Source organism: Mirounga leonina, unplaced genomic scaffold (assembly GCF_011800145.1).
Source record: "Mirounga leonina isolate KUSES-001 unplaced genomic scaffold, KU_Mleo_1.0 Mir_115, whole genome shotgun sequence".
NCBI lineage: Eukaryota > Metazoa > Chordata > Mammalia > Carnivora > Phocidae > Mirounga > Mirounga leonina.
The window spans coordinates 35,985,481-36,000,183 of record NW_023270268.1 but is presented as its reverse complement, the minus strand read 5'-3'; the positions used below and the strand labels follow the sequence as shown (position 1 = coordinate 36,000,183).

At 47.0% G+C, this 14,703-nt stretch overlaps 1 protein-coding gene across 1 annotated transcript in view; it reads right to left on the bottom strand.

Moving 5' to 3' along the window:
* Positions 1 to 14,703, bottom strand: part of CLSTN2 (calsyntenin 2) — a 597,522-nt gene that overhangs the window by 89,011 nt on the left and 493,808 nt on the right. The window contains exons 7-8 of the mRNA XM_034995881.1: positions 8,947 to 9,195; positions 4,363 to 4,484 (exon numbers count right to left, since the gene is read on the bottom strand). Of these exons, the coding sequence (XP_034851772.1) occupies positions 4,363 to 4,484; positions 8,947 to 9,195 (371 nt within the window). The remainder of the gene's footprint in view (positions 1 to 4,362; positions 4,485 to 8,946; positions 9,196 to 14,703) is intronic.

The following is a 14,703-nucleotide window of genomic DNA, read 5'->3' as shown; positions in this document are numbered from 1 at the left end:
GAGGGATTTGCATTAGCAGATCATAAGTAAAAATCCCATTAAAATGACATTCTCCTCATCATTAGGATCCCTTTAGTGAGGTGCACTGGATTGTCAGGGACATTTACTGGAGCGGCCCGATAATAGACTTACCTGGCAGTCTGTCCACCCTGGCAGCAGCTTTCTGAGGTGTGGGGCAACGGGGCTGCACTGCTGGAGGCACACAGCTCTTCTGTGAGAACTGCCTCCCCCGCCCCCATTTCCGCACGCTCCTCAAGAGCTCTGTGCTTATCATGCCCTGGATTCAATGCTCTTGAGAAGCCTCTGCCGAGTGCTTGAGCTCCTGGCCTGGCCGTGGAGAAAGGAAAGGGGGGACCCTGGTTCTAATGCAGCCCCTGCCACTGGCCTGAGCTATATTTACTTAAATTTGATAAATTTTATGAATGTCATACTCGCATTATTCACATTTACCCGTCCTTAAATTCTCCTTGAATAACAAAATTCTTCGATGATAGTCCATTCTTTTGGGGATAAAGTACCAACTCAATAACATGATGTGAAAAGCCTCTTGGGGTTTAATTGACCCTGCTCCTCTAAACGTGGGTCCTAATACTTGCCAAAGCGATCCCCTTCTGCCCATCTCTATGGTCTACCACACTTCTCCTGAAGCCGGCTGTCCTACTCACCTCTGCCATCTTGGCTGCCTGGCTCCACATCACTGAGCCCTCAGCGCTCTGTTCAGACAATGTCCCCTCTTAGGGGCTTTTCCAGGCCCTTATTCCCAGGTCCATGTCAGGTGTCTCTAGAATGGGCTCCCACAGACTCCCCACACCTGGCCCCCTGCCTTCTGCCCCAGCACATATCGATGTAAACTGTTTCTGTGTTGGTTGCCCCATGATCGTGGATACCTATAGAGAGCAGGAGCTTCTGTTTCAGCAGCTGATCCCGGTACCGAGCACAGAGCCTGGCACATAGTTTGTGTTCAGCCTAAACTGCTGACTAAAGAACTAGATGAAGCCCCATTAGGCATTAGAACATTTATTATGCTTCTGGGAGCTCCAAGGTGGGTCAGTAGACTGGCTTGAGTCCTTTCTGGCCCAGGCCAGAAAGTTCTGCAATAATTACAGAGTCACTACTGGGCAAATACAGTAAAATCTTTGGAATTAGATATCAAGATAAAAGCCAAATGGCCTTTGAGAGCCAAATGGTAAAATTTTAGAATTTTAAAATGCTGCATAAAATGAATCAAAAGATCAATTAATCACCAGGAGGTTTTACAAGGTCTCTGGATTTTTCTCTTCTCTTTCCTCTCTCCCTCCCTCATGTCATCTCTCCTTTCTTTTGATCTTGACATCCATTTGCTGTTATGCAAACATTTACTGGGCACCAACTGTGTGCTCAGGGCTATAATATGCACTGAGGAGCTGGAGAGAGTAAGACACAATACTGCCTCCCAGGAGCTCAGTGCAAAGTGAGCAGAAAGGCAGGATAAATGGGTTACTAGGGTAAAGTAAGCATCATGATGGAGTTCTGTATGGAGTCTGGGGAGCACCGGGGAGAGGTAAGCCACTCAGGGGGGCTGACCCAAGGTGGCTTCCTGGGGGAGGAGATGTTATCAAGTATGTATATTCTGAACACCAAGTGATTTACATCCAAGAAACTTCTGGAAGGTTCTGTCTACACAGCTGAATAAGGGAGAGAGAGGTCTGTGGCTGGGTCTATATGTACCACTGGATTGCTAATATGAGTGTGGCTGAGGTTTTGTATACCCCATCCACTGTGCCTCCTTTCCAAGGGGCTAGGGTTTCTGATCACCAATAAGTAGCCTTTAAGTTTTTTTAATGTTAATTTTTTTTAGTAAAGAATGCTATGGACTGAATTGTGTCCCCCTCCCCAAATTCATACATTGAAGCACTACCCCCCAGTGTGACTATACTTAGAGAAGGGCCTTTAGGAGGTGGTCAAGGTTAAAGGAGGTCATAAGGGTGGGACCCTAATCCCATAGGGCCTTATAAGAAGAGGAACAGGTATTCCAGTATCCAAGCTCGCTCTCTCTCTCTCTCTCTGTCTGCCATGTGAGAAGAAGACTGTCTACAGGACCGAAAGAGGGCCCTCACTGGGGAGCTGAATCAGCTGGCACCTTGATCTTGGACTTCCCAGACCAGAACTGTGGGAAATCCATGTCTGTTGTTTAAGCTCCCCCCTCCCCCCGCCCCCAGCTGTGATACTTTGTTATGGCAGCCCCAGCTGACTGAGACAAGGAAGAAGACAAGGTTTAAGCAAAGTGAAGATTTGACAGTTTCATGGAGTTTCATCAAGACTATAAACACTTGCATCTAAATGACAGTTCTGATCTCTAAATTAAAAATATTTAAAATTTAGAAGTGAAAACATTTTAAATTAGCAAGCTTACTGAAGAAGCAGCACAGCGTAATGAAATAGGGCAGGTCCAGCCATGGTTCACTGTGTGCCCTTGGGCAGGTCACAAGACCATGGTTCCTGCCTCATTTCATCCACTGGGCAGGCCCAGGGAGCAGAGGTGAGAGAGAGCTCAGGGGCAGTGTGCCTGATACAGAGCAGACACCGATAAATGAGATCCGAAGAACCGGGAAGGTGTTCCGTGAACCTCAGCCCTTCCTTAAATGCACCACTTTGGGCCCAGACTTCAGTATTCCTCGAGTCATTCTATCTTTATCTGTAGAACCAGAATTCCTTCCTCACCTATTTTTAATTCCCAACCCTGTGACTTCATTTGCCTGTATCAGGACTTCTCAATCCCATCTTAGAAAATGCTGCAGGGCATCTGTAATCATCCTGGCCAGTATAGCAATGTTCTTATTAAACCCCCCACAATATAGAATTTATTTTAATTCATCTCAATTCGTATTATGTATTTAAATATATCCCATGTAAGCCATATGGCACTTTAGAAGGTAGCTGAGAGGTTGCTGGGAAATCAAATAAGCAATGTCAAGATTTCATAATTTCTGCAATACCCAGAATTCCTAACTCAGAGAAACATACACTAAATCCAGATGCCATATTTGCAAAACCCCAGACTCCAACAGGATGGGATTTATTGGGACTAGATCAGGCAGTTGCCACTGGGCTTCCTCAAGCATCTTTCCATCAGCTTGGCATCCTTGACCTTGTCACATTGCCTTAAGTTCCAGCAGTGAGAGGTTCCCTGAGGTTAATCAATCTATCTTTTAAAGAGCATATGTCTGTGCTTCTGTGTGGATGAAAGGGTGCAGCTATCATTCTCATCTCAATGTAAATGAGTTTTCCTTCTGGAATGCTTCCCAGTAGCACTCTCCGAAACTAGCCATACCCGGGGCCTGGGTAGATGCCCGTAAGAAAGAGAGAGAAGGGGAAGGATTCTGGCACATTCAGCCCTAGACAAGGTGATGCAGGCAGCACACACAGTGGGCTTTAGGGGAAGAAAGGAAGCCTGAGGTCCCCAGAAGCACTCAGGATATGGGTGGGGTGCCAGACAGTAAGACCATGGAATGAGCATCATCTCACCTGCTTCATTAAGCTGACCCGTTCCACAGTCCCCTTCCCTATCTGCCGGCATTCTCCCCCTTGATAGTTTAAAACCATTCTTAAAAATTCACGTGTGCCCTCCCCTCTGCCCCCCAGTTCAAGTCTAAGTGAAGGCCAGTGCTAGGCTTGCTGCCCAGAACCTTCCTCAGTGGCACAGCCCCCCAAAGGAGTGACCACCCCCTCCACGATCTCAGCCCTGCACGGCCTTTGGAGACAGACGCTTCAAAGCTTTTCCCTCCAACCAGACCCTTCATTTGTTATTGACAAGGATGACACAGTGGCCCTTGTGATCACAGGCAGGAGGCTCTGGAGTGAGTCACAGGTTTTGCACTTCAGAAAAGAACACACGCGGCTCACAGTGTGCCATGTCACTGTTTACTTCAAGGTCCTCGGGTCCCTTGTTCTCAACCTGTGTCACCAAAAGCAAGGCTGCACCATCACCCGAAGGAGATAAGAGAACATCACAGAGGAGGTACGGCACTTACGATATAAACATGTACTAACAGAGATCACAAACTGGGCCTGGGGACCAAGAGGACCAGCATCCCAGGAGCCCAACGGGGAGCAAATGGACAAGATACATGTGGGCAGGTCCAGCAGCTGCTGGGGGGGGTCCCAGCGGGCAAGTGTGGCCCTCCCCCTCCAGCTGGGCTTACGGCAGCAGTTTTTCTCTGGACTTTAAGATGCTATGTGTCTCCCTGAGCTGATTTTCCCAAACTCAGCAGGCGAGCACAACTTTGAGGTGCCTCCTCACTGCTACCGTCACTGAAGCACATCTACCACCCCTGCAAAGGGGGGTGCTGGGGTGAGGGGTGAGGGGTGAGCTGAGTGCCATACCTGGTCCAGCTTCCAGTGGAACTCCGCGGGGCGGAAGGTGTCGGCCTGGTCGAAGTCCTTGCGCAAGAGAAAGACGAGGCGGCAGTTGTGCACGTACAGGGCGTAGTGATGCCGGTTCATTTCTGCAAAGCACAGAGACGAGCTGAGTGCTTATGGAATGCCTGCATCCGTCGCTGCCAGAAGGGTCTTCCCGCTACATCACTGAGCACACCCTCGAAGGGGGAAGGAATGGGCATTCCAGTTTCCCCTTTTACAATCAGATCTAATGAATGTTCTAGAACACACATGGTGGAGCTCACTGAAACGGAAGACAAAGATTCAAGAAAGCAAAACTTCTGCAGAGAAGCCATTTGGGCTTGAAATACCCACCGAACGTATACTCAGATACTGCATTAGGCCTAGGAATAAAGCTTATGTAGGTTAACGAGTTTTGTTTGTTTTTGTACAAATACTTCTGAGAAGGCTACAGGGGCTCTCCGACAATCACGTCAGCTACCCTGGGCTTCTTTAACACAACTGGTTTCTCCTAGAGTGCTGGGCTCATGTTTCATTTCTTCAGGCTTGACAATGGTGACCACAGAACATGTCTCCTCTACCTTATTGTGTGCAGTTAGGGGAAGCGGCTTCATATGTAGTTGCTAGGAGGAGGGGACACATTGATTTTTCAGCATTAGTCATAGTTCCGTGTCTGTCCAAAGCAATGAATAAATACCTCTCTCCCCATACACAACGGATGGGATGTTTTCCTCCTCTGATATAAAGACTTCCTTTTCTGCTTAGGAAATCTCACATCATGGGTCCCAGTCATGATGTCCGACAGCCACAAGATAATAGCCGTTGGGAGGGGAGGAGCTGTTTGACCGATACTCAGAGAACTCAACATCATATACTACATAGTAGCATACACTGAAATCTACTACGAGGCGCATGCTCCATAAATGACAGATGGATAAGTGGGTGACCTGTTGTCGTAGAAAGAACATGGGCCCTAGAGTCAGACAGACTTTGGGTGGAGTTGTATCTTCGGATGATTCTGGGAGAATTTTTTAGCTTTGTGTCATGACAGGGATGCTAGATTGTCCTAATGAATCATGGCAATAGGATAATGAGATTGATTCTTGTACATCCTGTATAAACCTTGAGATTTGAGTGTGAGGAATCAATACCAATCCCACTTCTAGGCCTGGGCTAGGTTGGTTTCCCTACCACGGTGATTGGTTCAGGACCCAGGCCCAAGTCAGGCCACGCAGGCCCTTTTCCCAGCCACAGCGCTTCTGTCAAGAAAGTGATTCGGTTCAAGCTAGTGATGCGGGAGCTTTTCTGAGTGGTATCAAAAAAGAACTCTCTTTTATCAGAAAGCAAATAGGAGAGACACACTTTCTTTCTAGAAGTTGTAGTATATAACTGGGAGGCATGGGGCAGCTGCAGCCCTGTTTGCTAACATGAAATCAATACATAGATGGAGGCAGATCTGAGAAATTGCAGAGAAAAGGGCCAAGCCCTTGATCACACTTTGCCTGAAGCTGTCATAGCTCTGGACATTTTCAGTTACAAGAACTCTACATGTCCTTTATTATTTTGATTTCTTTGATCATCTGATACCAGTTTGATGTGTATTTCCTATTTCTTATAACTAAAAGCATCTTAACTGATACAACGAGGAAGTTTGTACAAAGCAGTTGCCAGTGTGGCAGGGTTGGCCTAGGCTAATGTCTGGGTGGCCACACGGCCTTTGGACTGATAAAATGGGGATTTTACTCAATATTTCTTATTCTGGCCTGATTATGGGGATTTTACTCAATATTTCTTATTCCCCTCACAATTGCTCAACTGATTTCCATTATCTATTGTCTACTGTCAGAGAAACATAGAAAGGACTTTTCCCCCTTTATTTTTATTTGGAGTCAGGAGCGGTTGTAGGTGAGGAAGTGGAATGAGAAGAATGAATGGAGGTCTGGAGCATCTTCCAGCCTAGGAAATTTCTCCCTCCCTCTCCCTCTGTTTGTCTGGATTCCTGGAGTCACCGTCCACACTGAGGTCACTGGTTTCTTTAGTGGGCTAGAGACATGGTACACTCAGAAATCCACTTCATTTCTTTTCATGACCCTTGGTGTTCTTTGTGGCAGCTAAATATTTAACAAAAAGAACATTCCACATATACATAGAAATAAAAATAAGATTTTATTTGGTAATGAAATATGCCAAATGTAATCAGGAGATATCTTTAGGTATTAGGGTTTTAGGGAATTTGTGTAGTCTCCTTTATATTTTTCTGTTTTTCAGGTTTTCTGATATAAACATGTCTTGAGAATATATAAAAGCCTAATAAAGCTTTATTTTATAAATAAAGTTTATTCCTGATATTTTTTAAATTTAGGGCAAGCAGGTACTTATAGATTTTTTTCTTTTAAGTCAAAGTAGTTAGAGGAAGCTTCCTTATCTTCTTCGTGCCAGTGCTGAGCTGCCTGTAAAGTGTTTCTCTGAGCCAAGGCCAAGGCGGAGGAGTGCCAGGTCGTGCTGACTCCAGGTGCCGACATGCCCGTGGGGTAGACTGTTCTGATGACAACGAGGCATCATCATTTAAGGCAGCATGTTCAGCCACGGCTGCACAAAAGAATCCCCTAGAAACTCTGACTTCCTGCGCTGGGGTGGGGCCTTGGCATCTTTGTATTTTTATGAAAGTGCCAGGTTTTTCTGCTCTATAGCAAGGTTGAGCACCACTGGTGCCCAGGACCAGATCCCATCCTGTTGCTCTGGGTAATCGGCTGCGTTCCCTTGGGCCAGTCTTTCAACCTTTCATGGTTCAACTTCCTCCTCTGTAAGCAAGAACATTGAAATCTGTGTGACCTGCCTGCCAGGGTATTTGATACATTTCAGAAAGGACTCTGTGTGTGCGGTGGCGAACCCCAGCCCGCGCTGCTTTGCCTTGGTATATACGGTCCTAAGCTCTTGTCTCATTGATGCTGGCTTCTAGATCATGAGGGGAGCGCCCTGCCAGGCACCCCAAGGACCAAGCTGCAGGGTGATTCCGGGGATCGTGCGCTGAGCTCTGAACCCGGTCCCAAACCTCGGTGTGATCTCATGCACGTCTACGAGGTCCTTCCTGCATGAAGGTCCCAGAAAAACGCATCCTTGGCATAACCGATCCGACACAGACTTACTTTATGACTAATGAAAGCCAGGCAACTCTGTCTCAGTTTCTACATCTAGAAACATGCTAACACGTACTGTAAGGTGTGATTAAAACAGCAAATGTGGGGTCCTGGGAGTAGCATAATGTGGAATAAAACCAGAAGTTTTATTGATAGTAACACCATCAAGTAAATAAATTGAACACTGATTTTATATCTGATGCTGAGTGATTTCATACATTATTTCATGTCTATTTCCCCCACTTTACATACGAGAGAACTGAAGCTCAGAGAGATTAGCAACTCCTCAAAGGCCACAGCTTGGAGTGGCAAGGCTGGGAAACGAACCTTGGTGTCCAGCGGCAGAGGCTGAGAGGTCCGCCACTCTATCCTGCCTTCTCATTGCGGCATCTGCTGGGGCTATTATTTATTTTGGGTATTTTAACAGAGGCAGCGCTTGAAATAGGAAACTGTGGAATTCTACTTTAAGATAGAGTTGTAAAATTTGCATAGGATATCCAAATATTTGTGTGTATGTGTGTGTGCGCGTGTGTGCGTGTGTGCATGTGGGATGTGGTGACCAGTGCACGGGATTGGAGTTAGCTGGATCTGAGCTTACATTTCGGTTCTGATCCTTACTGGCTATATAACTTGGGACAGTTATTAACCTCTCAGGGATATTTCCTTATCCTTAAAATGGGAAACACAATAACGCTTTCCTAAATTGTTTGTAGAGATCTGAGAAACTGTCTAGAACAGTAATATCTAACACAGATTGCACTTCTTATGGTTCAGGCACTGTTCTAAAGCACCGCACGTACAGTAAGTCCTGCAATCCTATTAAAAACCCTGTGAGGTTGATAATGCTAGAATGTCCATCTTATAGAGGGGGAAAGTGAGGCACAGAGAAACAGGTAAAACAACTTGCCCAATGTCACATCACCAGTAAGTGGTAGCGTGCTTTTAACCACCAAGCAGTGAACTGCCTTGCGCAGGCTTAGCATGGGGGAAATGCCTAGCAAAAGTTAGCTACCGTGATTACGTGTGGCAGTGACTTGGGAAAATGACCATGACGCTTTCATTGAAAATAAACTTTTGGAAGTCTTACTTACATATAATAGAGCAAAGGTGTTGCTGCTTTGAAGAAGAATGAAGTCTCCCTGCCCCCCAACTCCCACCTCATATGCAGCAGCCCTAAGTTACTCCTGGGGAGGCTGGGGTTCTGAAGAACCCGGTTTGAAAAGTACTAGTCCCAGCTTTTGCATTTGTTGTGTCTGTGCGTCTACTTTCCCCCCTTTCCTGGTCCCGCTCTACCTCCAGTCCAGGAAATCAGCAGCCAGAAAACCAGAGACGAGAATAGTTTCCCAGGACGCCATCATGCTCTGGCTTTCCCCCCACATTGTGGGTGGCTGTGTCCCTGCCTAACCAGCCGGGATATAATGGGCAGACTCACCAGTCTTATCTGAGTTGCAGAGGATGGTTTCCTTCTCGGCTCTCACGCCAGGGCTGGGGCCGTGTTTCATCCACATGGTGATGGTGAACTGGTCTGTCAGGTTCTTGGGCACAATCCCATCGGGGATCTTGGCCCCTTGTCTGCCATCAAACTTGAAGATCATCTCGCTGCTATCCACCAGGAGCCCTGCTGTCCAGTTGGTGGCAGCGCTGGGGGATGGCAAGAGGTCGATGATACCAGAGGAGGCTCCTGTGGGGCACGGGGGCCAGAAAGAACAAAGGGTTATTCCTCACGGAGTGGGTGTCCTCGCCTTCTATTCTCTGCTCCTGGGTCAGGATGAACTACTCATGTAGTTGCTTCGAGATCTGAGCCAACCTTCAGCAAGGTGACTCAGGAAAAGAAGCGCCAAATGCCATCCCTCCCTGAGTTCCTTATGGTCTGCAGAGGTGAAGGCATCAGTAACTTACAGACAAAAATGTTGCATGTGACAAGATAAGGTGCAATGAACTACTATACAAGGAAAAGGTGCTGGAGGAATTTCGGGAAACAAGAATGGGGGGGCGCTTTTTTAAGGAGGGAAGTTTCCTGGAGAAGGCCAGAGTTTGATGTGGATCAGGGAATTCATTCATGCATTCATCCGTCCATTAATCTATGAGCCATTTATTGAGCGCTGACCACGTGTCAAGACCCCTGCTAGGCACTGGTGGTGTAAACGTGAATCAGCACAGTCCCTGACCTGGGGTAGCTCAGAGCCGAGAAGCACAGACAGCTGTGACGCCGTGTGATCAGGGCTGTGATTGGGGAAAGTTCTAGGTCCTGATGCCATGGGAAGGAGTGTGAGCCACTTTGTACTCACCACACTTTTTTTTTTTTTTTTACAAGCATTATGTTTAGGCCAAATGGTACAGAGGTCGAGAGAACATGGGTTCAGAAGTCCTCAAACTTCAATTTGATGCCTTGCAACACAACTTGCTAGCCTTGTGACTGTGAGCACGTCCCTTAGCCTTTCTGCCTTGCCAGCTCCTGCCATGGTATCTCCCTTCCCAGTGGGTCGTGAGGCCTGAATGAGAGCCTGCATAAGAGCCTGAGCAGCATGCCGGCCACATGGCGAATACTCACTCCATGCTACCTGTGACTTTATCCTTATAATGATTATTATTTTTACTACCACTATGATTCCAGGCTAAGGCACGAGCACTAAAGCTGAAGCAGGGGAAGTGTCACAGGTAGATTTGTATCTTAGGAAGGTCACACCAGCAGCTTTGTGGAGGGTGGAGCTCAGGTGGGCAGGAGAGGCCAGCCTCGCAGAGAAGACTGGATGCCTCAGCTGGGGGGACCCGTGGGTATCCACTGACTTCCCGCTGAAGATCTCTGCTGCCAGCAGGGGAGCAGGACTTGGCTCTTCAGGGAAGGATAAGGGCCAGGGCTTGCTGATATTGTCAGGGAATAAGAGTCAGGGAGTCTAGGGTGTGCCTGGTGCGGGAGTCAGTGCTTTCCCAGGACCACACTGGCCAGGCAGTCACGGAGGCTGATGGGTTTAATGGACAGTAGTTGTGTGCGTTACCTGATCTTTGTCAGAGATCACTGGACTTCTCAGTTCTGTATATCAGAGTCTCATCTCACCTAAGGTTTGGGTTCCAAAGTCAGCTTCCACAAACATCCACAGTTAAAATGGCCCTTGAGAGTCCTTCGGGAAGTGCCACATTGGAAATGAATATACCTCTCTGAAAACTCTTAACCAGCCAGTTTTCCCTCTAATCTTGGAGCAGATCATTAAGTCTAGTGTTCAGCACCCATCGGTTTGCAATAGAAATTTATGCTATGTGAGAAACAGGTATCCTTAGAACCTGTTGCTGTGTTTAGCTGTGAGAGGCTCGCCCTGGGAGAGGCCTCCAGGAACTGTGGCGTCTGAGAGGGTGGGAGATTCCGATCTGCCAATTCATGATCGCCCTGCAGCTGATGCTTATCAAGGGGGATGGGGGATGGTGCTGACTGCATCATCTACCTGTGTATTTCCTAGGGTTTGGGAATTGGGGCCAGGCCCGACACAGAGCAGGCACTCCATCAACACTTATAACTGTGCTTTCTCCCACCCGGCGCCTCCATGAGGTCCTTCTAGCCATCTACCCAATGCTCAGGTGTGCCTGCCCAGGCAGCCTCATGTCCGGGCCCCACCCCTCTCCTCAGTATTTACTTGTTCTCATCCCATGCCCCTGCAGCCTTGTCTGGTATCCATTTTATTTATCTCGTAAGTTGACTCACATTAATATTTTAATGACTAACAAAGCCTTAAGGGCAATCACCCTCCAAAGGTGTCTGAAAGAAATAAATGTATCTAGACGGTAGCAGGTAGAGATTTGGGGGTGGTTTAGGAGTGGAAGATAGGTGGTATTTTGGAGCAAATTCATTGTCTTAGAACCCCTAGAATAATGCAACATGGCAACTGCTTCTTTGACCCATAGGTAAGTTGGCTCTGATGCCAGGATTTGCCCAGTTCGTAGACAGCCCGGTAACTGGCACACTCAGACAGAGTGTCAGTTCCTGAAATTTCAGGTGGCCAGACAGGTGCAGGCTGAGTGCTCAGGGCTCCTGACTGCCTGCTCAGGCCAAGGAAGCCAATGCAGTCTAGCAGAGCCGGAGCAAAGGTGGGAGCCAGCTTTGCCACCAATACCATTATTATTATTTTCCTAGCAACCAGTTTTGGGGCACTGAGCACCAGACCTGAATTAAGTACTACAGTGCTTTTTCTCCGTTACTCCTCTATGTGGTAAATACTATTGTGATTCCAGTCTGCGGGTAAGAACCTAGGCTCAGTGAGCCCAGGATCACAACCAGCTAGTGAGCGGGCCCATCTGCAGGGCTTTCCAGCTCCAAAGCCTAATGCCTCCCATGGCACCACCTCAGTGAAGCTCGAGGGAAATCTTGTAACCTCCTCCCCTTTTTACAATTGGAAAACAAAGCCCAGAGAAGGGAAATGACTTGACCAAGGTCACACAGCCCCTGAGCTAACGAGAGGCAGGCCCAGCTCTCAGATTCCCAGCTAATGTTCATTCTACCGCACAGTATGGTGTCTTCCAAGCACACAGCACAGTCCCCTGGGATCCCACCTCCCCACACAGGTGGCTGTCTGCAGAGAGGCACGTTGAAGACAGCATGTGCCCTGGTAAGGCCACTGATGCAGACTTCCTTGATTCCGTGGTGAGAGGAGTGGCAGGCCACCCCACCTAACCCACAGATGTTGCCTACCAGAAAGCATCAAGCTGTAAGGAACCAGATGGTGCAGACTTCCCCAACTTAGCAGCTTGTATTTCATTTCTCCGTGCACTTAAACAAAATGAAAGAGATTTACTTTCTCCCAAAGTTCCTCTCTCTCCTCTCCTCAAGGGATCTCATGGAAAGCTGTGGGTAAACAGGGCCCATCACTTGCAAAGATGGCATAGCATCATCTGCACACAGGGTGGATTTAAGAAGCTCCTTGGGAATCTCTGCGAAGGTCTCTGGGACCCTTCAGGCTGCTTAGAGGCCACACTGGTCTGGTGCACAGCAGTTGTAGCTTGAGTGGGGGGAGCTTGGAACCAGAGTTGAGGTGTGATTCAAGGTCCCCGAGCCCTAGTGTGGGAAGCCTCTCTGAGTCAGCAAGTAGATAAAGATGGGGTGAATGAGGCAGATTTCAGGACACACTGTAGTGTGAACGCATCAATGGAGCCTGAGGGCACTGAACTTCTTAATTGCAGGGTTTGCATTCAGCTCTGGATGACGTTGGTCAGGGCAGAGTGTCCTTAGCACTTTGAGGTGAGCCTGTGGCAATAGTGATTGACATGGAGCCTCCGGTCATGCCTCCTCATGGTCTACAACAGGGCAAGAATGAGTGGGAGGGTCTCAGGGGAGAGGAACCATTGTAACCAAAGACACAGGCCTCATTCTGTGGAGTATTCTCACAATAGCAATGTCAACTCCTTGTTATCTCCATAAATATTTATGTAACGTCTAGGTTATGTCAGGCACTGTGGGGAGAAGGCAGCAATGAACCAAACAGAAGTTGGTCCTACCTTTAGGGACCCGGTAGAAAATCTTTACCTTTGGTGGGTGGACCAGGTCAGTGGCAGAGAGTGTCAGGGGAGGACAGGGAGGCCCTCTTGACAAACGCTGTACTAGGGCTGCATGTTGGTGGAAAGCATTCTGTTCTCACATGCTTCTCTGACCCACTGATGTCACTTAGCCATGTGACTTGCTCTGACCAATATAATATGAGTGCAAGTGACATGTTATTTTAGGGCGGAAGCTTTAACCGACTGAGTCACCCAGGCGCCCCCCGCCCCGGGCAGAAGCTTTAAGAGCCAGTTTGCGGTTCTCCACGTGTCTTTTCCATGTGCATGAGATACACAGTGCTCTACATAAAGGCTATTTGTTAGGCATCCGAATTGGCAAAGAAGAAGTCAAACTCTCACTGTTTGCAGATGATATGATACTTTATGTGGAAAACCCAAAAGACTCCATCCCAAAACTGCTAGAACTCATACAGGAATTCAGTAAAGTGGCAGGATATAAAATCAATGCACAGAAATCAGTGGCATTCCTATACACCAACAACAAGACAGAAGAAAGAGAAATTAAGGAGTTGATCCCATTTACAATTGCACCCCAAACTATAAGATACCTAGGAATAAATCTAACCAAAGAGGCAAAGGATCTGTACTCAGAAAACTATAAAATACTCATGAAAGAAATTGAGGAAGACACAAAGAAATGGAAAAGCGTTCCATGCTCATGGATTGGAAGAACAAGTATTGTGAAAATGTCTATGCTACCTAGAACAATCTACACATTTAATGCAATCCCTATCAAATACCATCAACTTTTTTCGAAGAAATGGAACAAATAATCCTAAAATTTGTATGAAACCAGAAAGACCCAGAATAGCCAGAGGAATGTTGAAAGAGAAAAGCAAAGCTGGCGGTCTCACAATTCCGGACTTCAAGCTCTATGACAAAGCTGTCATCATCAACACAGTATGGTACTGGCACAAAAACAGACACATAGATCAATGGAACAGAATAGAGAGCCCAGAAATGGACCCTCAACTCTATGTTCAACTAATCTTTGACGAAGCAGGAAAGAATGTCCAATGGAAAAAACACAGTCTCCTCAACAAATGGTGTGGGGAAAATTGGAGAGCCACACGCAGAAGAATGAAACTGGACCATTTCCTTACGCCACACACAAAAATAGACTCCAAATGGTTGAAAGACCTAAATGTGAGACAGGAGTCCATCAAAATCCTAGAAGAGAACACAGGAAGCAACCTCTTCGACCTCAGCTACAGCAACTTCTTCCTAGAAACATCGCCAAAGGCAAGGGAAGCAAGGGTAAAAATGAATTATTGGGACTTCATCAAGATAAAAAGCTTCTGCACAGCAAAGGAAACAGTCAACAAAACCAAAAGACAGCTGACAGAATGGGAGAAAATATTTGCAAATGACATATCAGATAAAGGGCTAGTATCCAAAATCTATAAAGAACTTATCAAACTCAACACCCAAAGAACAAATAATCCAGTCAAGAAATGGACAGAAGACATGAACAGACATTTCTGCAAAGAAGACATCCAAATGGCCAACAGACACATGAAAAAGTGCTCAACATCACTCAACATCAGGGAAATCCAAATCAAAACCTCAATGAGATACCACCTCACACCAGTCAGAATGGCTAAAATTAACAAGTCAGGAAAAGACAGATGTTGGCAGGGATGCAGAG